The sequence below is a fragment of the Girardinichthys multiradiatus genome, chromosome Y (genome assembly GCF_021462225.1).
Source record: "Girardinichthys multiradiatus isolate DD_20200921_A chromosome Y, DD_fGirMul_XY1, whole genome shotgun sequence".
Lineage (NCBI taxonomy): Eukaryota > Metazoa > Chordata > Actinopteri > Cyprinodontiformes > Goodeidae > Girardinichthys > Girardinichthys multiradiatus.
Window position 1 is genome coordinate 3,052,398 of NC_061818.1, and position 27,721 is coordinate 3,080,118.

A 27,721-nucleotide genomic window follows, 5' to 3' on the forward strand; every position below is an offset into this window, starting at 1 on the left:
ACCAGTATAAGATTTTTTATTTATTATTGTCACCAACAGCAGATCAAATTAGCTTGTTTCAGTAACATCCCCCTCCCGAAAAAGTCTTTGCCATTTTTACACTTTCAGCTATGAAAATATTTATTATATATGAACATCTCAAGTTCTCACTGTAAAAGTAACACATTCTCTGTAACACTTGGCATACATTTCCAGGTTTACCTTCTTGACATCAAAAATCAATTTATACTCTTATCAAAAAAAAGAGAAATTTTAGTTTTGCATGTTTTGTTCAGTGCATCTGTGCTGCAAACTGTTGTCTCCTAAACAGCCTGTCAGCAAACTTGGTTAGTGTCATTAGGTTTCATAATAAAGATTTCTTCACAAATTCTCAGTTTTTAAAAAAAATACAAACTCACTGCTGTTTAAGAAGGCTATTGGAGCAATGTTAAAGCATAATTGTATTACTTTCCAAACTTCCTTTAGGAAAGTTAAGTTTCAGTTTCAAATTTTTTTAAACAAACGTTTAATGGTAATTCTGAATATTTGTGCTATTATTGTGTTTCTTATTCTGTAAAATAATTAGCAGTGGACATGCTTGTGTGACAGTGGGTAAATAAAATAAACGGAATATATCAGTTTCTCTTTTTCTGTTTTCCATTTGCAACCCCTATGCTGACTTGTTAATTTCCTGGTTATCCCTTTAATAACCAGCAGCGCCATTTAGCTTGCTACATTTTTTTTCATTTTCATGTCTACACTACTATCATCATTCGTAAAGAAAAACACGACAAAACAAAATCAATCTTAAATACACGTCACACAAAATGAAACAAAATACCGTCACACAGACAGACCAGGAAAAAATATTTACTGGCTACTTATTAGTTAGATTAGGCTGACAGTCTGCTGATGACCTGCCCACATGGATCTAGAAAAATAGCTTAGAGACAGAAAATATTTACTAGAGATCGTTTGACAAATCATCCATTTTTTTCTTTTCTTTTGCTTCTTCTCAGGTCATTTAAGTATGGACCATTTTATCTGCTCTTTAGCCGACTGCAGAATCTAAAAAAGGACAGAGAGGGAGATAAAAATTCTATCAAAATAAAACTTAATTTTTACAAGCCATCTTAAGGAACCGAACAGTGCTGCAGTACCAGAATTCTACCATAAGAGGTCAGGCAACATGTTTAGAACCTTTGTAGCTTCATGCCTTCATGTCAGAACAAACAGAAACAGAAACAGATTGAATTAAAAATATATAATTGCTATTATTTCTACTTCTACTACTAATGCCCCCTCTCATCGGCTCAGCGGAAACATTGTGAGACAGAAAAGGGATTTTAAGAGGACGTCAGGAGGACTGCTGCAAATTTCAAATAAGTAGTATCGTCATCAGTGGGGATGTTGTTCTAGACTTCGTCAGCAGAGGGTGCGGTGTGTTAATTTAACACTAACAGGCAGCAAGTATACAGTGATATTCAGTCAGACCCATCTGACCATCTATGCATAGATTAAGATGTAAACAGAATGTTAGTAATGGACTGGCAGCCTGGATGTACTCTGCCTATTGCCTGCTGGCTCTTGATATAGGCCCCAACCCACAGGGCCCATCTGACCCTGAACATGATTAAGGGTAACAAAAAATGTTTAACAACTTCATTGTTGCCTGCTATTAGTAATGCAGGCAGGCAACAAGCAAACAATGCTGTACAATACACATATTTGCCTTTACATGGAAACTACACACATTTATTAATTATTTTAACTTTCTGCACTACAGTGGCTGTCAAAAGTGTACACAACCATGTTAAAATGCAAGGCTAAATTACGAGACTTTTAGAAATCATTTCTAAACTTTCCACATCTAATCTGATTTGGCACAGTATTGCCAAAGGTATTGGGTCACACCTCCAACTCAATGAAGTCCAGCATTCCAATAACTTCCATGGCAGCAGTTGTAAAAAGTTTGGTGTCAGTTTGGTTCTGACCTCAACCTTCTTGAACACCTTCGGGATAAATTAGAACAGAGGCTGCAATCCTGGTTTTCTCATCCAACTATGAACACACTCCTAAACCTTGTGGAAGATGTTTACAGAATAGTTTAAGTTGCCATGGTTGGAAAAGTGGTATGAATAACATGCAGCAACCTTGTATAAATGTGCACATCCTTAAACTAAGACTTTGTTAAAGCAGCTTTTGATTTAACATTTGATTTAACTTCACACCTGCCTTAAGTTATCATGTCTCTGATTAACATAAGATAAACATTTAGCTTCCCTAGTAGGATACTTACATCCTTCAACTGATGTCGCAGTTTGTAGAGAGGTTAAAAAGGTTCAAAAATATCTGATGTACAAAGATTTCAGTCAGGACATGAGTATAAAAAACATCAATTGCATTATTACAAAACCAATGAAAACATGAGTCAGACTTTTCATGGAGGCTGCCAGGAGCCTGGCAGCAACACTGAAGGACCTGTGGGAATTTCTGGTTAGTACTAGTTGTATTCTACATGTGACAGCAATCTATGTTTTCCTTATGCCTGGACTATGCAGCAGGGTTGCACCACAGATTTCTTTAGCATCATGCTCTGGAGTTATTTTATTCTGCAGATGGAGTTGAGATTTTGGTCAAAATGGATGAAGTTATTAATAATTGGCTAAAAATCTACAGCTGAAGAGGGTTTTTTTCAGCATCACAGTGAGTCAAAGTATAAAACCAAATCAACAGAAGAATAATTCTACAGGAGAAAATGTAGGTTTTGAAATGGCCTTTCCAGAGTACTGAATTAAATACTACAGAAAATCCGCAGGGTCACTTGTGGAAACGAGTTGCCCTCAACATCGAGTAGAATAGGTAAAGTAGGAGATACTATCAAGTCATTCTGAAATTAAAGCAAAATGTGCCTTTTTTTGTGTACATTTTTATTTTGTTCTTTTAACAGATATTTGTTTTCCAGCTGAATTGTACAGAAATAATACATTAAGTTTTGAAATAGTTTATTGTGGCATCATTTTTTAAATACAGAGTGTCATTTTAACAGGGGTGTGTAACCTTTTTAGAGCCACTGTATATACCACTGAATGTATAGAGTTGGAAATTACTTGGAAAACCTAAGAGAAAAAAGTGTCAAGCAACAAGCCTTTGGAAATATTTAGAGATGGTAAAGAGTAGCCAAGCCGGCAGCACTGACTAATACAGCTTTAATACTGGCTTGCTGTTAAGACATTAATTACACTTACATTGGTGGTCAGTGCCAGCTTCTCCGTTAGGTGCTGTTAAGGTTAAAGTAGCAAACAGAAACTTAGAGATTAAGTACACACACTAAAAAAAATACACAGACTACAACAAACAAGATGAAAAAGTCATGCAAAAGTGTTTTTAATCACAGCTAAGAAATCAGGGGAGAATATTAGTCCCTGAAAAGTTGCAGTGATTGAGAATAATCAGCACTTATTGTCCTATAACAACATGCATTCACACTGGAGCCTGTTTTGTGCTGTTATGTGAGATAGCATGAAGATCAGCAAATGTGGAGTCTGTTGCGGAAAAGCCAGAAGTCATCCTGTACGGTGAGCTTTCAGCCCTATACTATGTGTATGTCTTATTCATTAGTGATGGAATTTGGTTGTCTTCCATATCAGAAAAAATAGTTTATATGTGTATTTGTATGTAAGGTTTTCAGTCTGTGTACTTGTTGAAGCATGACCAAAACGCATCTTAGTGGTAACTTGAATATAGCACATGCTCATAAATATAGTAGATATAGTAAATATTGTTTGTAAATATTTACTTCAGGGTAGTAATTAATGCTTTTAAGTATGGTGTGGATGAATTTGGGAAATATTTTGAGCATATTGTTAAGTTAGATTCTATATCAGTTGATGTTCTCGCATTGAACTATAACCACTATGTATGCCATCATGTAAAGGTCATAACAGGATTAAGTGATGGACATTGAACCATTCCTTCAGCTAAATGTCAGTTTAGATATTTTGTTGTTAAATAGCCTCCACCTGTTTAGCTCATCCAGAGCCAAGAAATCCTTCCCTGGCTTTTATCATTGGGCTGGTAAGAGAAGGCTGATGATTAATTTGTTAAAAGAACTTCAGACAGATTTTCACACATAGAATTACAGGTGCTGGTCATTTTGCCCCTTCACCATTTTGTACTTTTAATTCAATTCAATTCAGTTTTATTTATATAGCGCCATTTCACAACACATGTTGTCTCAAGGCACTTCACAACAGTCAGGAACATACATTCCAATTAATCCTAATCATTGAACAGTGTAGTCAGATTCAGTTATTTATTCAAAATAATTTTACTGAAATCTTTTGGATAAATAATGGAACCCTCTTTCAGGCGACATTTCATACTGATAATACATAAACTTTTACACATCTCTGGGGTGTTTTGAACCTGCTTTGACAGCTCAGGTTTAAAATAATTTACTAATGTCTGCTCAGTCTTCTGTAATAAAATTTGGCTACATGGCTCCAATTAATAAAATCCATCAGCAGGAGCTTGCTCAATTATTTTGGTTTGATCAGGGCTCAGAATCTGTCATAATTAGTAGGACCCCACTGGCCCAAATAAGGATCAGAACCACAATCAATTAAATGGGTGCAAAATAAAGTCTTTAACAAACAATATACGACTAAAGTGGAAAATGAGGGGAAATAGGTACAGGTTAAAATAAACAGCAAAGCTATAACCCCTTTCCCATATTATTAAATCGAAACACATTTGTTCAAAGACTTTTAGTCCCTGGAGTGTCCATTACTGAATTCACATTAGTGCAAATTCAGGCTGAGACAGAATATTCTCAGTTTCTTTCATTTTCAATAAATGAAGAATGGAATATCTACCCTCAGTATGTAAACTTCTTCAAAATCATCATAGACTAAGAAACTCTTCAATACACTAGTCTGTTATACTATTTAACCAAGGTCAGTGAGTGGCTGTCATGTGCCAGATGGAGATTCTAATGGTTTAATAAGTCAGTATTTCCACAACGATTAAAAACTGAAATTTAAAACATGATCAAAGCGTTTTTATACAAGACAGAGACACAATAATTATTTATAGACTGAAAAACATAATCCATTTATTTATATAATACTTAAGTTATAATACTGTTCTCCACCCCATATTTATTATTTTGATGTGGACTTACGCAAAATTTTCAAATAAAATGTCTTATTGTATAGAATATTGGTCATATTTTGCTGCTGTTCCCTTCATAGAGTAATACAAGGAATCCAGTTGATAACAGCTGGTTAATAACTAGTTTCCTGATGTGGCAGAGTCTGCAGTGTGAGCTTAAAAGCCATAGCTTTAAACTGTAGCTTTAAAACAGTGTTACCTTGATAAAGTTGATAGGCTGTGCTCCTTTAAGGTTTCACTTTATGACTGAATGTGTTTTTCACTACGGCAAATATTTACAAAATGCTAAATGTATTTTTTGTAGGCAAGAGAAAAGTGTAGTAGCCTTTTTTTTTGCCAGCTGACAAGCAATGCACAACAACAAGTGGGGGAAGCTTGGAAGCTGTATGGGACATTTTTCTATGCCCCATACACCTGAAACTGCAGTAGAGATTCAAAAATTTCTTCTCGTGCATGTGTGGCTTCTCTGAGTACTCCTGCTTCCTCCCACATTCCAAAAACATGACTATTAGGTTCATTGGTCTCGTTTAATTGTCCTTAGATGTGTGTGTGTGTGTGTGTGTGTGTGTTTGTGTGTGTGTTTGTGTGTGTGTGTGTGTGTGCATGGTTGTTTGTCCTGTGTGTCTGTGTTGCCCTGGACTGGCAAACTGTCCAAGATGTATCCTGCCTCTCATTCAATGACTGCTAGAGATGGGCACCGGACCCCAAGCAACCCTGCGATAAAAGGGGGTCTAGACGATTACTTTAGTATCAGAGGAGTTTTAACAGGAAGGTCAGTACCAGAAAAGTTTTCTATAGAATTTTTAAATACGTTTTGTATTAATCCCTTTCTGTTTGTGTTGACGTATTGGGAATAACTTGACTAAAGAAGCAAGGCTCATCTCTTAGAATGACACTGTTGCATGGTGTTCAACTGCACATCTAAGACAATATATAAAATAAAATAATATAACATATTATATCCCCTCCTATAATCATATGAACTGCAGTAATGTTGCTTGACCAGCTGTATGAGTTACCTGGGCCACACTTTGTTCAGTTAATGGGTTGTCATCAGCCTGTAAAAGTAAACATTAACATTTGAATGAAGGAAAAATACAAAAGTAACACTTCAAGCACAAAGTGCCAGTGCAAAGCAGAACAGGCACCATTAGATGTATGACAGCAGTTTCCCATACAGTATTCCAGAGACACTATAAACTAGTGTTTTTAGCAAGCTAAAGGTGCGGCTCTGGGGTTAGAAGACTCTCAGTCAGTCCAGAGGCATCATTATTAGATGGATGGTGGGTGGGGTCATTTGCACAATTATGTTTCAATAAAGCTTAAAAACTTTGATCAAGGTCAATCAGAGGGTCAGTCTGCATGCTCTCAACGTGCATTCATATAATCTTGTTTTCTTTAAAGCTCCTACAGCCCCCAACTGTCTGCATCTCACATTCATTCAGTCAGTCTCTCTTTCCAGCTCACTGTCTTCCCTGAGAGCTCCTCCATCTCTCTCTCACTCTGGGTTTGTCTGACTGTCTACAGCAGCTGGCTCCTGTCTGTTTGTGCCTCTAGGTTACCGGTGATGTAATCAAACAGGACGAAGCCATAGGCTGGCTCAGACATATGCTGACACCAATCAGAACAGGAAAGACAGGGAGAAGGAGAGACAGAAAGGTGAGGCAGGAAGCCACTGAAAACACTGTGGGCAACTATAGCCAATCGTAGCAAAGTCCTTTAAAACAAGCTAAGCAGCTGCTTGAATTTTAAACTGTTAATGTGCTTCCTATTCCATTTTCCTATAGTTAAAAACATTGAAACGGATATGATTCACAATGATTTTTAGCGTTCCTACCCTGTAATTGACCTTTTGTAAGACCTGTTGGGGGTCACTCTCCAAAATAACACTGGAAACAGAAGAAAACAACCAAAACAAAACAAAAACAATGATTTATGGAATTAATTTGGACATATCTCAAGAATAATGCAACAGAGAGAAAACATTAACATGTGAATTAATGAATATTCTATACTAATAGAAATGTATGTTTTTGAGAAATAACATTTATATTAAGATTTTGGCTAAAGTGATTGCTCAGTAAATGTTTACTTACCCCCCATCAATGATTTCATCCACTACAAGGAAAACTCCTTCCATGTTGTCCAATAAACACCTCCGCTCCACATTCTTTCTGAAGAATAGAAGCAACTTTTAAACAGAAGCATACGTAATGCTTACTAGTTTTGTGATGAAGACTATCTAACCAGAGACCAAGTCAAGACCACAATCAGACAAGGCAAGACCAAATTCAAGACACATATCCTGTTCAAGAGAACTTCTGTTATACTAATATAGCTGTTGGTGCAGATGTTGAAATAAAACCAGCTATATGCTAAACGACAAACCACTCGCTGCAGGCAGAGTGAGTGGGGGCAACAGATGGAGGTGAAGGACTCATCTTACTTAGTGTTCTGTGTGTTGCACAGATAAAAACTAGATTTGCAGTGGAAAACATTTCTCCCTCTTGTTTTCTCATTCTTCGGCACAGATAGGCACACATCACAGCATTAAAGTTTTCAAAATAAAACCTTATCTGTCACAATTAAATGCAGTCAGGACTTTCACACCAAGTTTATGAGAAAAAGGATGTAGCAGTTGTAGTCTTGACTGATCTTGAGAAAAAGTCCTGTATGTCAGAGAACAAGACAAGATCAAGACTTTGAAAATGTGCTCTCAACACCAATGCAGGCCTTAAGTGCCACAACAGACATCCTCTTTCAGGGCTTTGACTTTTATATATAGAACAGCTGACAGTTTTAAGTTACAGTATGTAAACCTGATTGCTAAATTTGAAGAGCCAAAAAACAGGAAGAATCTAAAATGTGTGTTTTTCAGCAGTTCCTTGCTCTTCATGACCCCCACACTTCTTATCCTAGTCTTTGCATCAAACAGTGCCTTGTAAAGTATTTATATTCCTTTACATTTTTGCATTGCAACCACAAGCTTCAATGTATTCTGTTAGGATTTTGTGTGATAGACCAACACAAAGTAGTGTATAATATGAAGTAAAATGAAAGGATATACGGCTTTAAAAACTTTTTACAAATAATTTGAGAAATGGGGTATCAATTTGTATTCTGACTCAATCCTTTGTAGAACAACCTTTCACTGTAGATACAGCTGCAAGTCTTTTTGGGGCATGTCTTCAGCAGCTTTGCATATTCAGAGGCTTTGTTCAGGGTTGTTGTCCTGTTGAAAGGTAAACCTCTGCCCCCGTCTCAAGTCTTTTGCAGCCTCAAGCGGGTTTTTTTCTAGGATCCCCTGTGCTAGGTTTCATCCATTTCTTAATTAGCTCTAACCAGCTTCTCGTTTCCACCACCCAACAGTATCAATGTACAGGTCCTTCTCAAAATATTAGCGTATTGTGATAAAGTTAATTATTTTCCATAATGTAATGATGAAAATTTAACATTCATATATTTTAGATTCATTGCACACTAACTGAAATATTTCAGGTCTTTTATTGTCTTAATACGGATGATTTTGGCATACAGCTCGTGAAAACCCAAAATTCCTATCTCACAAAATTAGCATATTTCATCCGACCAATAAAAGAAAAGTGTTTTTAATACAAAAAATGTCAACCTTCAAATAATCATGAACAGTTATGCACTCAATACTTGGTCGGGAATCCTTTTGCAGAAATGACTGCTTCATTGCGGCGTGACATGGAGGCAATCAGCCTGTTGCACTGCTGAGGTCTTATGGAGGCCCAGGATGCTTCGATAGCGGCCTTTAGCTCATCCAGAGTGTTGGGTCTTGAGTCTCTCAACGTTCTCTTCACAATATCCCACAGATTCTCTATGGGGTTCAGGTCAGGAGAGTTGGCAGGCCAATTGAGCACAGTGATACCATGGTCAGTAAACCATTTACCAGTGGTTTTGGCACTGTGAGCAGGTGCCAGGTCGTGCTGAAAAATGAAATCTTCATCTCAATAAAGCTTTTCAGCAGATGGAAGCATGAAGTGCTCCAAAATCTCCTGATAGCTAGCTGCATTGACCCTGCCCTTGATAAAACACAGTGGACCAACACCAGCAGCTGACACGGCACCCCAGACCATCACTGACTGTGGGTACGTGACACTGGACTTCTGGCATTTTGGCATTTCCTTCTCCCCAGTCTTCCTCCAGACTCTGGCACCTTGATTTCCGAATGACATGCAGAATTTGCTTTCATCCGAAAAAAAGTACTTTGGACCACTGAGCAACAGTCCAGTGCTGCTTCTCTGTAGCCCAGGTCAGGCGCTTCTGCCGCTGTTTCTGGTTCAAAAGTGGCTTGACCTGGGGAATGCGGCACCTGTAGCCCATTTCCTGCACACGCCTGTGCACGGTGGCTCTGGATGTTTCCACTCCAGACTCAGTCCACTGCTTCCGCAGGTCCCCCAAGGTCTGGAATCGGCCCTTCTCCACAATCTTCCTCAGGGTCCGGTCACCTCTTCTCGTTGTGCAGCGTTTTCTGCCACACTTTTTCCTTCCCACAGACTTCCCACTGAGGTGCCTTGATACAGCACTCTGGGAACAACCTATTCGTTCAGAAATTTCTTTCTGTGTCTTACCCTCTTGCTTGAGGGTGTCAATAGTGGCCTTCTGGACAGCAGTCAGGTCGGCAGTCTTACCCATGATTGGGGTTTTGAGTGATGAACCAGGCTGGGAGTTTTAAAGGCCTCAGGAATCTTTTGCAGGTGTTTAGAGTTAACTCGTTGATTCAGATGATTAGGTTCATAGCTCGTTTAGAGACCCTTTTAATGATATGCTAATTTTGTAAGATAGGAATTTTGGGTTTTCATGAGCTGTATGCCAAAATCATCCGTATTAAGACAATAAAAGACCTGAAATATTTCAGTTAGTGTGCAATGAATCTAAAATATATGAATGTTAAATTTTCATCATGACATTATGGAAAATAATAAACTTTATCACAATATGCTAATTTTTTGAGAAGGACCTGTAGGTCAAAAGGGTTCAATATTGGTCCTATCTGACCAGAGTACCTTCTGCATGTTTGCTGTGTCCCTCTCAAACTTTGGTGGAAACCCTCTAGGGGTACATAGCAACCCTTTTGTTAATGCTGCCAGATATAATTTATATACTTTTAGAACAGGTTATTATTTCACAACTTTTAAAAAAAGAATCTGAGAAAAATACCTCAGGACGTGATTGAGGGAGTCAAACAGACAGTTCAGAACGGACATCAGCATCAACTACAATAGAAAAAGAAAGTAAGATGAAACAGTATTAGTAACGGATTTTAACGTAACAAAACCTAACTTCTCCTTAAACCACCAATGGATGGTTGGTACTTCTTGTAGCTCAATTTATGTCTTGTCTGACTTTTACATTTTCTCTAGAAAACATTTAACTTGCCGATACAAGTCTGAATTGATCTTGAGGTGGATTTTTTGGAACAAGAGCTCATTTCTTGCTTGGCACTGTCTCAGTCCACAGTGATGTAAAACCTGCTTCACTCTGGACATTGATGTTGATGTTTAAGCAATGTTCAGTTCAGGACAGGCTCCAGCCTTGGTGGTGGCAGGTTTCTTTCTAATCAAATCTAGCCAGTCTTTCATTTAAGGGGAGCAGTGCAGGTCTTCTTCCAGACCTTTGTAAAGTGTTGACACTTCTTAGATGTTCACAGAGTTCTTTGTATTTCCCTATGGTTGTGAGAATCTATAAATCTAATGACTGCTGTCAAACTTCTCTTTTATATGCTGGCAAAGAAAAAATATCATCTGCCTTTAATTATGATTACTACCCAAAAACCAACAGGGCTTTGTGTTGTCTTGATAAAGATATTTTAGAAATTACCACTTAGGTTACAGAAACCTAAGATTTAACAGAATGTATAAATATATTTGTGCATGTGGGTATAATTGAGACCCACATGCATTTATTCTTTTATTCTTGTTAAAAATCATTGACATTTTATGTCATACAACAATTCCACCCAGGAAAATGAATGGTTCAAATTGAGTGGTACTGAATATTTTTCTACAATCTTGACAGGTGCATTATGAATAAAAGCGAAAATCACTGTACCTCATTTTCCTGAGCACTTCCCACCACGTAGAAAAAAAGATCTATGCTGTTCTTGTACACGATAGTCATCCCCTCTAGGAAAGCTATCTCATCTACAGATATATAAAAAAAATGGATAGTTGGCATGGTAAATGCTTTTTTTCATTAATTCAAAAATTCTATACAAGGAAGGAGACTTGATGAGAGGATGAAATTGGAGAGTAGCAGAGAAAAAAATGGATAGATGGGTGGGTGGACTGGGAAAAAGGAAAAGAGAGCAGGATATAAAGTTGAAAACCGGGTGCAGAAAAGGAGTACAGAAGGTGGAGTTTGGAACCAAGGGTGGCATACTGGGTGGGGGACAGGCAAGGCAGTGGGAGATCAGGTATCAATGCTGTGAATTCTATAAAACCCAATGGACGGGTGATCAGGTTTCTCTGAACATCATACTAAAACTGGTTAAAGTCTCCCAAAGTAACAGCTAAATTTGACAAGGGTCACCCAAAAGCCCAGTGTTAGAAAAACAGTTCACCTAACAGGGTTTATTTCTATAGCAGAAATCAGCTCAGTGTAAAAACCGCTTTAGGTAACTGACAGAAGAATGCACAACAGCTGACACTGGAGATGTGTGTGAGTGCTCTATACAGTAGAACTTAAGGCAATGAGGGTGTGAGATATATAAGTTACAACAGAAGACTTGAAAAGAAAGACACTTACTGTCTGCTTTGTGTGTTTTGCTGAATATGTTGCTCTCAAAGTTCTTCTGCTCCTTCATTGTCGGGTAAAGCTCAGGGTCATAGTACTAAAACAAAGGGAAATCAGTTTAGAAGAGTAAACCCTCTTGGTGGACTTTCTTGGATGTCAGAAGTTGCTGTTTGAGTTCTTATTGCTTATTAGATGTTTATTCTACTGTGTTGGGACCCACAGCCATGAGTTACAACGTGAAAGGCCAGTACAAACTTTCTAGGAACTTTCAAAATAAATTGCATTAACCTACTTCCGGCACAGCTAAGAAACGGGATAACGGCGGACTTCCTGTGACGTCACTGCCCGAATAAGAGCACAGCTTTTGCTACATCCTGCCTCTTCCACAACGGTGTTCATCGGGATAAGAGGGGGACAAAGCGCGCTGATGTCTCTTTGCTGGCAAAAAGACAAACTCTTCAAACTGGATCCAAGAGTGTCATAGGATCATGCAATCATATGCACAAGATAAGTAGAAATAAATCACTGTCTGCGTATCCGGTGATTTTCATTCATGAATGGGGTAATCAAGGTACAAGCATCGCTTGACTGTTCTCTCTGAGATCTGCAGAAGCGAACTGTTTCCAGAGAGTTCCCAGCACGACGCCAAGTGCAGCAGTTTCCCAAGGAAGGACAATGGAGGCCGCATCGCCGTGGTAACGTGCAGTTTTGTGGGCCCGACATAGCGACTGCACCTTCAAACCCCTCCGCAGCTAAGGAGGTTAACTGTAGCTAACCATTGTTCACTGTGGATGCTTTCTTCAAACTTCGCCGCCCCAGACATCTTTTCCTCAGCATGGTCAGAGGTTAGGGTTTGGGCAGAACAATAATAGAAACGTTTAGATTGAAATTATCTAAACGTTTTTCATTTTAAGAAGTTGGGTTTTGTTTGTGTTGAACTCAGCTATCTGGATGCTAGCAGAATATCTGCAGCACACGTGTTCAGGTTGTGTTCTTTGTTTGTGTTTTTAAAGTTAAGACAAACTTTATTTAAAGGATGATATTAAACAGAAGGTTGATCATAATGTGCCATCCGCGCTTATGCATTTTAACCCTTTTATTAACCCTGGTATATTAAAGGTGTCCGTTCAGACAGAGCAGGAAAAGGCAAGGTTAGAGTGTTAAACATTCAAACTGAGAACAGGCCTAAGAAGAAAAGCAAAGTCAGTCCCCAAGTGATGCATCAGAACCAGGGGGATGGTAACTGGCATCAGCCAAAACCCAAGCCACCAGGTAAAAGACAAACACCTTTTCACAGTGCAACATCAAACTGTAAGGTTGGTGGTAAAGAGTGGAGCCACTCCAAAGATGTCATCACAAAGGAGGAGTTTGAGATGATCTGCAGGTGTGTTATAATCCTAACAACTGGCTGCACATCATCTCAAAAACAGCTAATTATTTGGGTCTGACACAATTGAGATGTCAAACCTATGAGATGAAAATCAACTAAATAGTGTGTTAGTTACAGATTTTAAATAATAAGATATCCAAAAACAACAACTTATTCGATACATAGGCACTTTGATTATTAATAAGTGTGGAAATTGTATTGACATGTGTCAATTATGCCTTGGCTGTCTTTGACTACTGCTGAACAAGTTCTGATTTCTATCAAAAACTGGAAATATGTTTTTGTTTTGGTATCTGAATTTAACTATAATCTTTATGTTTGAGTATTTTTGTACTGTTTTTAAATAGTGATTCTATAATGATACAATAAAGTGTAATATACTATTGTAATGAATGTGACTTTGGGCTGAAAACAAAGACAATTAGAAGTAAAAAAATGATACTGGAAATAGTAAAACGGCAAATATATTCGTCTAAGATCTTTTGTTAAACCTTTCATGGTACAAAAACATTTAATTAAGACGTTTTCGGATGTTTGGTCACAAGTTATTGCTTGAGGAACAAAGAAATACTCAACAATATCACTGTAACTGTACTAGTTTTTCAACCGACACTATCCTGGTATCATTTAAAGGTTTTGGGTTTGTTCCTTTTTCAGATGATACTGTAACCTTTGACATCAAAGAAAATGTTAAAATAACTCAGTTTAGGTCTGTGCTACTGAATTTGTCAATTCAGATTTTCTTCTAAAACATTTATAACCCAAATAAACTCATTTATCCAATCATTGCTTCAGTTTAACAATACAATGTAACAGACACTGACCATAAAACGTACTGTGGGTTCCTTGATAGATGTAGCAGATTGAAAGCCAACAACAAATGCAGTCAATCATCGTTTATACAATAAATAAAATAAAAACAACTTAAAATCAAATGCATGAAAGAACCTGCAGTTTGTTAAAGTGTTTACAGCTCAGATCCCAAAATGCTGGAGATTATTTGTTTTAAAACAATTAAAAATATTGCTATATTTAAGCTGCCGATCAATAGTCAGAGCCGATCATTGATTACTGGCCGTTTGATTGGTGCATCACTGCTTTTCACTGTGACAAAATATTTAGGGGGTCCTGATCCTTTGAAACAAAAAAACTGCACAAAGTGACACACTTGAAATCCGAGACTCTTAATTAGCTATAACTTAGCTAAACTCAATGGGCTGTTTCCTGGTCAGAGCTTGAATAAAACCAGGATTTAGTGAATCTGGTGTAAACGAATTCACATTATTCCAATGTCTTTCTGAGTTTTTATTGAACCTCAGATTAACTAGCTCCAGACTACACAGCATCACATGTGTCTTTAGTAAACAGCGACAACCCAACAAGGGTGATTTTTGTGGTGCCAAAAATAACAGCAGTAAATGGTTGTGAACTAACTTAATATTTAAATTTGCTAAATGTTGAGAAGAAAAAAGATTTTTTATTTGCAATGAAAGTGCTAATAAAATCCTTTATACCTTACCTTAGACAGACGTCTGTTGCCATCGTTATCAAGAATAAAAACAGCTTTTACTGTATAGAGGGAAGGTTCCTGCAACAACAAACAAAAAGAGGTTTTAACTTACATTTGTTCAGCTTTCGTTATGGGACATAATGTAAGAGCTCCAGTTACTTTTGACCACACCTGGCCATTGTGTCAATGAAGACGTTACTATCCAGGTAAAGCTAGCCTTTTCCATTAGAGAACTGTCTCATGGCATAAGGCACATACAATATGAGATATTTTTATTCTCAGGCTGCCAGTTAACGGGTTCTAAAGATTTCTAAGCCAGCTTCCTGATGTTAAAATGCTCTGTCCCTGTTATGCTTAAAATCTGTCTGTTTGGTTAAAGTTGGTACTTGGCTCTAAACTTTCTTTTTATTCATCTGTAAGCTAAGGCTGTGGACAGACATCTTTAATCTCTAGGTCACGTATCGCTCCATGATTGTGTTCCATTACTTCTACAATTCTTTTCTTCTTTTTTACAACAGGTTTTCCTCTTAAAGTGTCTATGTGTTTGTTTGAATCTCTAAACTGTACTTTTGTTTAGCAAACTGCTTGAAAAAGATCCACCCAGACTGCTTCTGCTGGAGGTCTCCTTCAGTTAAAGGGGGTCTTCTCTCCACTGGTGGAAGCAATCAATTCTAGGTACTTACTCCAGTTTGTTCTTCAAACAGCTGTGTTTTATCCCTTTTCAGGAGTAGAAAAGTGACACTTTTATAAAAAGGAAAAACTCCAACATTAATCACACTTCCTAATCTATGCATATATCTGTGCTACAGAAGAGTTTTCAGGACCGGGACAAAGTTCTGTTATGCACTGACCAGCAGAGATTCACAGTCAGAGTGTATCACAGAACTTAGACCAGAAACTCAGCCAAAAAGGCAGAGGATGATGATGGATCCATTCAGCCTCACCCTCCATCAGATTCAGAGACTCGTTTTAGAAAAGCACTAAATCTTTAGTTTATAAATAAAACATGTTGAATAAACCAAAAAAAGAGCAACTTTCAGGTAGGGTGCTGTTCTGACACTTAGTAGTGATGCAAATAAAACAGGTGTTTACAGAACCAGCTGACTGACTTTTCTAAAACAACTAATGCTCAGAAAAATACCCATAAAGAGGTGGATGTAGAATGAAAATGACAGCAAGATGGAAGATGTTTGATTCATTTACTTTCCTAACAACCATGGGAAGTGCTAAAGGAAAAACATTAATTGAATTATTGAAAGCACAGTTTATGGCATTTGCAGGAACATACTCTGGACTGCAAACAGAGTGGCAAGAATAAAGCAGAGAAGCTTTTACATGGTGAGACTCGTGAAAGGGTGTCCTGCTTCCCTTCATATTGAACACTGAGCTTTGGTGCATAATACTTATAATAGTTTTGTCTGTGTAATTTATTATTGGATTACTTCCTGGCAAGGCAATACAGAACACATCAGTGCAGTCAGTCCAAATACAGAAATGTTCAAATAGTGATATGCATTTTACATCCAGACAAAACTAACTATTAGGCTAGGCACACCTGCCCTGTCTGACTCTTCACCCTAAGTGGACTGAGTATACACCAGAGAGCAAGCCGTACTATACAAGCAGAATACTGAGATATTCAATTGCTTAAGAGTGCTGTGAAGAAATTTTTGCCCCCCATAAATTATTTTGTTTATGCTTTTTTCCCATTTAAGCGTTTCAGATCACTAAACAAATTTTAATATTGGATAAAACTAACCTATGCAAATACAATAAACAGTTTTCAAAAAATTATTTCATTCATTAAGGGAAACAAAAATTATCCAAACCAACCTGAGTCTACATGGAAAATAAATTGCCCCTAAACCTAAAAAGTAGTTGTGTCAACATTAGCAGCAACAACTGAAAACATAGGCTTGCCATAACTGGCAATGAGTCTTTAACATCACCACTGAGAAATTTAAGCCCACTCTCGTACTCGTCGTCTTCCGCTTCATCCAGGATTGGGTTGCGGGAGCACCAGACTCAGTAGAGACACTCAGACTTCCCTCTCCTCAGACACCTCCTCCAGCTCCTCCGGGGGGAGCCCAAGGCTTTCCCAGGCCAGCTGAGAGACATAGAACCTCCAGCACCTCCACCATCCAACTGGCTCCTCTCGATGTAGAGGAGCAGCAGCTCCACTCCGAGCACCTCCCGGATGACCGAGCTCCTCACCCTATCTCTAAGGGAGTGCTCGGCCACCCTACGGAGGGAACTCATTTCAGCCGGGATCTCGTTCTTTCGGTCATGACCCATAGCTAATGGCCATGGGTGAGGGTAGAAATGTAGACCGACCAGTAAATTGAGAGCTTTGCTTTTCGGCTCAGCTCTCTCTTCACCACAACGGACCGGCACAGCATCCCCATTACTGCGGCAGCCGCACCGTTCAGTCTGTCAATCTTCCGCTCCATTCTACCCTCACTTGTGAACAAGACCCCAAGATACTTGAACTCCTCCACTTGAGGCAGGAACTCCCCTCCTGGAGCACCCCTCACAGGGCCCCAGGAGGGACACAGTCGAATGCCTTCTCCAGGTTCACAAAACACATGGAGCAGTTGGGCAAACTCCCATGAACTTTCGAGTAACCCGCAGAGGGTGGAGAGCCGGTCAAGTGTTCCATGGCCAGGACGACAACCACACTGCTCTTCCTGAAGCCGAGGTTTGACTATAGGCCGGACTCTCCTCTCCAATACCCTGGCATAGGCCTTACCAGGGAGGCTGAGGAGTGTGATCCCCCTATAGTTTGAACACACTCTGCGGTCACCCTTCTTATGAAGGGGGACCACCATCCCAGTTTGCCAGTCCAGAGGCACTGTACCCGACTGCCACACAATGTTGAAGAGGAGTGTCAACTGACAGTCCCACAACATCCAGAGACTTGAGGTACTTAGGGCGAATCCCATCCACCACCTGAAGCCCTGCCACCATGGAGCTTTTTAACCACCTCAGTGACTTCAGCCTGGGTGATGAAAGAGTCCCGCCTCTGGTTCCACCAGGGACTGCGTGACGGCAGGATTGAGGACATCTACGAAGTACTCCTTCCACTGCCCGAAGACGTCCGCAGTCGAGGTCAGCAGCTCCCCACCCACACTGTAAACAGTGTTGGCGCCAGACGTTTTGCCAGAATCGTTTTGAGGCCAACCAGTAGTCCTTGTCCATAGCCGCACAAACTCTTCCCAGACCCAGGTTTTTGCCTCTGCCACAGCAAGGCCGCAGCATGCATGGCCTCACGGTACCTGTCAGCTGCCTCAGGAGTCCCAGAAGCCAACCACAGCTGATAGGCCTCCTTCAGCTTGACAGCATCCCTTACTGCCGGTGTCCACTGCGGGCGGCAGCATCAACAATAGACGAGGAGAACATGGTCCACTCTATGTCTCCAACCTCCCCCAGAATCTGGTCAAAGCTCTCCTGAAGATGGCCAAGGGCTCCACCAGATGTTCCCAGCAGTCCCTGACTATACGCTTGGGCCTGCCAAGTCTGTCCGGCTTTCTCCTCTTCCATCGGATACAACTCACTACCAAGTGTTGATCTGTGGACAGCTCAGCCCATCTCTTTACCAAAGTGTCCAAAACATGCAGCTGAAGGTCTGAAGACACGACAACGAAGTCGATCATCGACCTCCTGCCTAGGGTGTCCTGGTGCCAAGTGCACTAACGAACACCCTAATGCTTGAACATGGTGTTCATTATGGACTATCCGTGACTAGCACAGAAATCCAATAATGAAACACCACTCGGATTCAGATCGGGGAGGCCATTTCTCCCAATCACGCCACTCCAGGTGTCACTGTCATTTCCACGTGGACATTGAAGTTCCCCAGCAGATTAACGGAGTCCCCGGGTCGATATCTCTTTATGCCAACTCTCTTTTGCAGAAATGTTTTAATTCAGCCACACTGGAGGGTTTTCGAGTATGAAGTAAAGTCAAACTACAGTATATGACCTGGATTTCAGTCCAGACTTTGGCTAGGCCACTCCAAAACTTCATTTACCTTTTTTAGTCATTCAGCGGAGGCCTTGCTACTGTGCTTTGAATCACTGCCCATGCTGCATACCCAAAGTGTGATTGGGCTTAAGGTAATGTACTGATGGCTGGACATTCTCCTAGAGCATTTTTGGTAGAGAGCAGAATTCATGATCCCATCAACTATGCCAAGTTAGATGGGTCTTGAGAATGCAAAGCAGCCCTAAACCCAAATGTCAATATGATGATCCATTTCTGAAATGCTCTGTTAGTTTTAGGTCAAATGTAACATGACACCCACCTTCAAAAAATATCTTCTTTTGTCTCTTCAGTCGAGATAGGTACATCTGCAGACTGTAAGTGGGAGGTTCGAAGGTTTAGGCATTTTGTCCGCACAGACCTTGATTGGTTCATTCATTTGGCCCAGTTTTCACTCTTTTTTTTCTGTTTCCCCTCTTTTTCCCTTACTTTTGGCAGTTGCAAGGCAGAAAGAAAAGAATGAAGGTAATGCATTATTCAGTCATGAAGTTGACGTTTCGGAATTAGATTTAAAATGGTAAAAGGTGGATGCCCTGCACTTGTATAGTGCTTCATCTGGTCTAAGGACTCCAAAGCGGTTCATACTACAACCAGTAAAGCATCCATTTATACTCACACACACCGGCAGTGGTAAGCTACAATGTAACCACAGCTGCCCTGGGGCAGACTGACAGAAGTGAGGCTGCCATACAATTGGTGCCACCGAGCCCTCTGACCACCATCAGCAGGCAAGGCGGTTGAAGTGTTTTGCCCAAAGACACAACGACTGACACAGATGGAGTTGGGGCTCCGAACCAGCAACCCACAGGTTACAGGACGAACCCCTACCACCAAAGCCACCATAACCCTAAAACGGCATCGGTTTGAATAGTGTGCGTGTTTGTAAATATATGTGGAAAACTAGCTAATCATTTAAAATGTCATCCAATCAGGCTTTGAACAAAACATATACCCATGGTGACATGATTCATCCAATCATGTGGTTCACTTTACTTGCGTTATGACTTCCCTCACTTTTGTTACACATTCCATAGTTACAGATACCGCTTTGTTTCAGTCCACAGAATATTCAAAAGTCCTGGGGATTATCATTGGCAAATATGAGATGGGCCTTTATTTTCTTTTTTGTCAGCATTGGTTTTGTCCTTGAAACTCCCCAATGGATTCCATTTGGCTTTCATTTTGGATTGCTGGCGTCCCAAAGTCTGAGGTTATGTTCACACTTAAGGTCTTGATGATCAATTTAGATTTTTCTGAAATTTGATTTATTTTTTTGCGTCATCGTTCACATTACTTTTAAAATGTTGCCGATATCTGACTCCAATGTGAATTGTTTGCGGTTCCAAACTTACCCACATGAACAAAAGAACAATGGCGTCACACACAGTACGCTTTGGTTCACCAATATGGAAGAAATAGGAGTTATTGTTTTTGTAGTGCCTGTCCAACGGAAGCCGTTTAATCTGCTAGCAGGTGCTCACGAAAAAATGCATGAATGTATTCTGGGATTTTGAGGAGCATTTTTGCTGCCAGTTCATCACAGAAGGGCTGTTTGGATGCAGGGACGATACAAATTCCAATTTGGCTTTCATAGAAGTGTTACTCTATGTATTAATGAGGTCTAACATGCCACTGTCCCTCCACTGTGCAGTACAATTGCAGTTGTCGTCCATCTGGCTGACCACTATCACTTCTCGCCGGCATGAAGTTGTGACAAAGGTCAATGGAAAGTGATGTCAAAGTCACTTAAAATCTACACTGGTTGTTCCCTCTAGAATCTATTTCAAAAAGATTAGATACGAGTCAGATTCAGGACCACATACGGAAGTGGCTCAAATCTGACTTGGAAAAAAAATAGATATGGACCACAGCTAAGTTTTCATGCTTGTTCTACAAAGCCTTACCTGGCGACTTGACCCCCCCCCCAAAAAAAAGAAAAATCAGATTTTGACCACATTTGCCTGCACTGTGAGCAGGGCCTTAGAAATGGCCTTGTAACCCTCTCCAGACTGATAGATGTCATAGACTTTGTTTTGTAGGGTTTTTGAATTTTGTTTTGTTCCTTTTTGAGATTTTGTAGCCATCAGAGAGGTCCTATTTAAATTCTTTATCATATCTGCAGGTCATATAATAATCAGACCTGGGTTTTGGCATATGGAATTGAGCTTAGCTTTCTAAAAACTTTAATAACATTTGATTAATGATTTAACCAGGGATGCAATTTACTTTTTCACATATGGTCAAGTTAGTTTGGATAGCAGTTTCCCTTAATTAATGAAATATATTTTTGAAAACTCCTTTTGTCAAGTTAGCTTTAACCAATATTAAAATTTGTTTGATGATCTAAAATATTTCAGTGTGATTGAAGAAATCTGTAAGGGGGCAAACTCTTCCACAGCCCGTAATCCAGAGATGCTGGTAACATCACATTTATTAGGAAAAACATTAGTCTGTGGTATCAGCAATGGTCATGGTGTAGGCCTAACCTGTCACAAAATATTAGTTTTACAGAATGTCTGAAAGAAAGGTCTGCCTTTCCATGATTCCTGCATAAGGCCTGAGATGCCTCATTATCCATAGAGGAAAATGGTGACCATGTTAAGAAGAAACAATAATATGAGGATCACATGCAATCCACTCTGTAATCCAACATTCTGTTAGCATAAAAAGCAGTGGTGTGATGCTTTTTGAGCAGGTCAGTTCAAAGCTGTGCCTGGCTAACGGCCCAGCTTCACAACCTCTGTCTCCAAATATACCCCATTCTGTGTGTCCTCACTCAGTCAGCTGGCTATATCCTCATCGGTTGTTCATGCAGTTTCTTCTCCACACAAGGAAGGCTATTACTTACATAGGAAATGTTTTCCTGAGTAAGAAAGCTGGCTGCAGATGGTATGTTGATACAGTCAGTTGTTTAAATAACTTTACACAGGGGATTTGTTCCATTACAAGAACTGCAAAGAGATGTCGTTTGACAAAATCGATTTGATTGTCAATATAGTGTCATCATTAATGAAGTATGATGAACTATTTCAGAGGCCTTTTTTTTTTTTTAAATCAGGCCTGGCAATCAAATAAACTCTGATACAGTTTCCAACCACTTAATTTTCATTTTTATATTTGTGTTCTAAGAAATTCATCTTAGATTCTTTTAGGCAATTGAAACATCTTAAAATACAGATTTACTCTGTTTCATTTTTATTCTGATGAACATCACTATGCAAAAGGAAATAGATGACAGGGTAGAATGATACAGGAAAGGGGACAGCCACAAAGAGACAGACCAGCAAGCTGTGATGATGGTGAGGTTTAAGTAAGAACAAAGAGTTTACTTGAAGAGATACAACAAGACCTTAAAAAGACCAGAACTTGGATGACTTTCAACAGCACCTGTTTAAGCTTTACTCAAATTGGTGGTGACCACAAACAAATCACAGACTAGCCCTGGCAGAGTAAAAAGAGCAGACTGTGATGTTACAATTGAAGCATGAGTATCCTCAGAACGATTACTGTCACAAACTACAATATGATATTTAACGTTAAATCTGAGTGTAATGTTGGGAGAGTAATGTACTGCTCACACAAAAATCTTAAAGTGGTTCAGTATCGTCAGCTGCAGATGTGTTGCACATACCGACTCCTTGACATGTCCTTGTTCTATCACAGCTAAACCAAAGCAACCTGCTTCAACAAACCAGATTATTTTCAAACAAGTGTGTTGAATTATGGACATCCATTAAAAGGGAGTCGTTCCTTTCCACTGTTGCTTCATGCTTGCTCAGGATGAGGGATTGCTGCAAAGTCAATGACTTGATACAGTTGACATGGCTTTCTTATATTATGAACATTTGAACAATTAGCATTTTAAACTGAATTATACAGTTCTGTATAAGATTTAAGAACAGACTGAACTGTGTGTCACTGAATCCAATACCTATACATGACTGGATTGTACTGGTATGAATTTGATTCATTGAGTATGTCTGTAGAGATGATTTGGACCTGACTGTATTGTAAACTGCCTGGTAATGGCATCAATTGTGAATTGGCGCCACATTAAAAAACTGAATGGAATTAAACTGAATTAAAACATGCAGGATGGTTTGCCCACAACTGGACAACACACAGCTAAAGGATAGCACTAAGTATTGCTCAAGTTTGCAGTCTGTGTTTACTTAACATGTGTGAATGCAAGATTCAGATTCATTCCTTTCTAAAGATCAATAGGATGACTTGGGGGTTACAGTATGCAGTGTACGAATGCAGGGTTGTATTAACATGTACAGGTCCTTCTCAAAATATTAGCATATTGTGATAAAGTTCATTATTTTCCATAATGTAATGATGAAAATTTAACATTCATATATTTTAGATTCATTGCACACTAACTGAAATATTTCAGGTCTTTTATTGTCTTAATACGGATGATTTTGGCATACAGCTCATGAAAACCCAAAATTCCTATCTCACAAAATTAGCATATTTCATCCGACCAATAAAAGAAAAGTGTTTTTAATACAAAAAACGTCAACCTTCAAATAATCATGTACAGTTATGCACTCAATACTTGGTCGGGAATCCTTTTGCAGAAATGACTGCTTCAATGCGGCGTGGCATGGAGGTAATCAGCCTGTGGCACTGCTGAGGTCTTATGGAGGCCCAGGATGCTTCGATAGCGGCCTTTAGCTCATCTAGAGTGTTGGGTCTTGAGTCTCTCAACGTTCTCTTCACAATATCCCACAGATTCTCTATGGGGTTCAGGTCAGGAGAGTTGGCAGGCCAATTGAGCACAGTGATACCATGGTCAGTAAACCATTTACCAGTGGTTGTGGCACTGTGAGCAGGTGCCAGGTCGTGCTGAAAAATGAAATCTTCATCTCCATAAAGCTTTTCAGCAGATGGAAGCATGAAGTGCTCCAAAATCTCCTGATAGCTAGCTGCATTGACCCTGCCCTTGATAAAACACAGTGGACCAACACCAGCAGCTGACACGGCACCCCAGACCATCACTGACTGTGGGTACTTGACACTGGACTTCTGGCATTTTGGCATTTCCTTCTCCCCAGTCTTCCTCCAGACTCTGGCACCTTGATTTCCAAATGACATGCAGAATTTGCTTTCATCCAAAAAAAGTACTTTGGACCACTGAGCAACAGTCCAGTGCTGCTTCTCTGTAGCCCAGGTCAGGCGCTTCTGCCGCTGTTTCTGGTTCAAAAGTGGCTTGACCTGGGGAATGCGGCACCTGTAGCCCATTTCCTGCACACGCCTGTGCACGGTGGCTCTGGATGTTTCTACTCCAGACTCAGTCCACTGCTTCCGCAGGTCCCCCAAGGTCTGGAATCGGCCCTTCTCCACAATCTTCCTCAGGGTCCGATCACCTCTTCTCGTTGTGCAGCGTTTTCTGCCACACTTTTTCCTTCCCACAGACTTCCCACTGAGGTGCCTTGATACAGCACTCTGGGAACAGCCTATTCGTTCAGAAATTTCTTTCTGTGTCTTACCCTCTTGCTTGAGGGTGTCAATAGTGGCCTTCTGGACAGCAGTCAGGTCGGCAGTCTTACCCATGATTGGGGTTTTGAGTGATGAACCAGGCTGGGAGTTTTAAAGGCCTCAGGAATCTTTTGCAGGTGTTTAGAGTTAACTCGTTGATTCAGATGATTAGGTTCATAGCTCGTTTAGAGACCCTTTTAATGATATGCTAATTTTATGAGATAGGAATTTTGGATTTTCATGAGCTGTATGCCAAAATCATCCGTATTAAGACAATAAAAGACCTGAAATATTTCAGTTAGTGTGCAATGAATCTAAAATATATGAATGTTAAATTTTCATCATGACATTATGGAAAATAATGAACTTTATCACAATATGCTAATATTTTGAGAAGGACCTGTATATCACATTCCTGTTGTAGATGGATGGCCAGCTATGAGCTGACTTTAACAACATCATGGAGGAAGTACTCTATTTTCTTGCATGCACAGATGTTCTCCTCTGCTGGAAGGCACACATTAGGCAAGAGTAAGCGTTTGTAAAGGCAGACAGAGCACCCTAAAAGAGAAAGAGGAAAATGACCTGCAAAGTCCTTTTATAGAAATGTATCAATATAACCTCCATCCTGTAAAACTCAATCTGCAATGTGAAACATGAGAGTAGTTCACTGAAACGTTCCCATATAGCATAACTGAACACGCAATGCAAAGGTTCTCCCATTGACACAAACATTGTGGTAAAATGAAAGGATCTTAAAAAGAAAATACATCCTTTTAATGTGTTTAAAGTAAACTTGTTTTATAATGTGGTGTTGTCACACATTTTAGACTAGTATTACAAATTCTTCTTCCTCATAAAGGGCACAGCAACCTATGAAATCCAAAGAGTTGTTTTTGCCCTCACTCCTTTACAATTTGTCTAGAGCCACAGAACACTCATGACCCTTTAAAGGAATATAGCTTCTGAAATTTTATGTACAGCTACTATGTAAAATGTGTTTGATTCTGGTTAGAGAATCACAATTTTATAGCTAATTTTAGCTTTTAGAACAAAGAAAAAGAAAACTTTCACTATTATATAAAAAATCTGTCCTGGAATAAAATTTTCAGTGTTTGTGAGAAATTAAGAAAAAAAGCATAAACACTTACCACAAAAAGTAAGGAAATTTGTGTCTGGTCTATCTGTTTCTTTCCATCTTGTAACAATGCTTCTTGCCAATAAATATTATACTGTTGGTGCCACATTTCTAAGAAAATGCATTTATGTGTTGAGCTCAATAGAGTTTGTGGGTTGGAAACTTTTAAAATTTTCTCTGCCACTGTCAAACAGCATTTGGTGGAGGCAGTATGATGATATAGGGCACCCTCTTCCTCACTAGAAAAACAAGGTTTGTCATCATTTGAGGAAATCTCAATGCAGAGACGAGATTCAGCAACCTGTCTCCACTCTTAGGGACTGAACTCTAATCCCGAAGATGTCAGCGTTCACTCTCCATACAGCACGTTTATCAGAGACTACCTGCAATTCAGGAGTGGAGAGGAGGGAATGACCTGCCTGTAGTCCTGACTTCAACCTCACTGAACACTTGTGGGACCAGCTTGGACATACTGTTCGTGCCACAGTGACCAACACAGCCACACTGGCTGAGTTGCAATAAATGCTGCTTGAAGAATGAGATGCCATCCCACAGCAGTGTACAGCCAAACGTTGACCAACATCAGGATGTGGTCCTAGCCTGATGTGGCCGTCTACAGTTCTCACACGTACTGAAGCCCCTACTTGTTAAATTAATTTATTGTTAAATTATCGTTTTGTCTTGTTTTGCTCAAAATTCAACAAATTACACCAAACGAGTCAGTAGCAGAAACTGTTGTTTAGCATTGGCAGAGGGGATTTGGCAAGTTTTTCATGGACACTACCTACAAACTTAAGTCTGCTGCTCAACGCACACACCCATTTTGCTTATAAATGTGGCATCATTTAAATGAAAAATAAACAGGTTTTCCTGCTGTGTAAGATTGAAACCGTATTTTCACAACCAAGCAATAATAATAATGACCAAACACAATTTTCCACAGTTTGCAGTCCAACGGCAAAAAATATTAACAGAAAAAATGATTCCTTGTAACATCAGTCCCATTTTGTTGTAGCACTTTTATGTAAATATTAAATTAAAATGGAAACTCGCTATAACTACTTTTTAAAAATGTATTTTATGGCTAAAAACGTTGAGTATAACATTTGTCCAAAGTTATTATGAGCCACTGCGGAAGGCCTGAAGAGACTTCTGAGCCGCAGGTTGCAGACCCCTGGCAAAAGTGTTTATCATATTCGTCATATACTGGTTTGCGATCTAAGGACTTTATTGTTGGTTACAATTACAACGTTGCGTGAAGAACGACAAATCGTTTTTCAGTAACATGTGTCCTGGCGTTGAACTTTTCTCACCGATTGTTCCACATTAAACAGTTCTGCGCTCTATGAGACTGGTGTGAATACAGCGCATGAAAAACATAATAACCAGCAAACATAGTTTTATGGGAGGGCAAATGAGCGTCAGAAACCCTGAGTGAAGCTGAAGGCAGAAAGGTGGACGTGGCACCTACCCTGTTACACACGTCACTACATCAACGCTCCACGCACGCACTGAAACACGCAGACCGGCTGGAAATACGGTTACCGGATTAAAAAGTGCAGGGCTGTGTGTCTGTGGCTGCTGAATGTAAAAGTGATCTGTGCAGACAGAGATCCTTGACTTCCACTTTCTGTCTTGTTGCGCTCCATTAAGGACCAAACAGCTGGGGATCAGCTAGTCCGCTGTAATGGAGTTAACACCCGGGGAAGTTCTTAACATGACCAGCACACACTACTATTTTTAAACAAATATAGGATTAAAAATAAATCGAACGGTTTTATTGATGCATCAAAGCACTGATCAAACCAGCGGCTGTGAGCTGAAAACAAGTTGACAGTCACCGTGAGATCCAATCAGCTTTGAGGATGAAATAAAATCGATCCTATGGAGAATATGCAACCAAGCTCCGTCCACTCCCCCGCTTGGCTTCTTCAAGACTGCCTCCTGTAATGTCCACCACCGACACGCCAGCAGCCTAATACAACACATGCCCGGCACATTGACGGCAACAAGCATTCTGCACCCTAACATATTACTGCCTCTGCCCACCAACGGAGCTGCTGTGTCCGATCAAACAGCGAAGAAGCTTACCAGGTACGTGGAATCCATCTCTGCTGCCGCTGCGCTCACTCTGTTGACGTGGACTGCTCTGAGATGTCACACGGAGCGCGCTCCCGATCCTGAGCCACGAGCAAACAACCGAGCGCTCTATGGGCACGCGCCCTTTCCTCTTCAGACC

General features: G+C 39.8%; 1 protein-coding gene across 2 annotated transcripts; it reads right to left on the reverse strand.

The window, feature by feature from the left end:
- Positions 1 to 27,656, reverse strand: LOC124863829 (coatomer subunit zeta-1-like). 2 transcript variants are annotated; one of them, XM_047358337.1, is made up of 10 exons: positions 27,574 to 27,656; positions 14,826 to 14,894; positions 11,929 to 12,013; positions 11,233 to 11,324; positions 10,342 to 10,397; positions 7,251 to 7,328; positions 6,992 to 7,043; positions 6,174 to 6,212; positions 3,228 to 3,260; positions 1 to 1,047 (listed from the first exon to the last, which is right to left on the reverse strand). In XM_047358337.1, exons 1-10 carry the CDS (start codon positions 27,589 to 27,591, stop codon positions 1,000 to 1,002), a joined length of 570 nt encoding a protein of 189 aa, XP_047214293.1. In that variant the 5' UTR covers positions 27,592 to 27,656; the 3' UTR covers positions 1 to 999. The 2 variants fall into 2 exon arrangements, with proteins under 2 accessions (XP_047214293.1, XP_047214294.1); XM_047358338.1 differs by lacking the exon at positions 3,228 to 3,260.
- Positions 27,657 to 27,721: the final 65 nt, after the last annotated feature.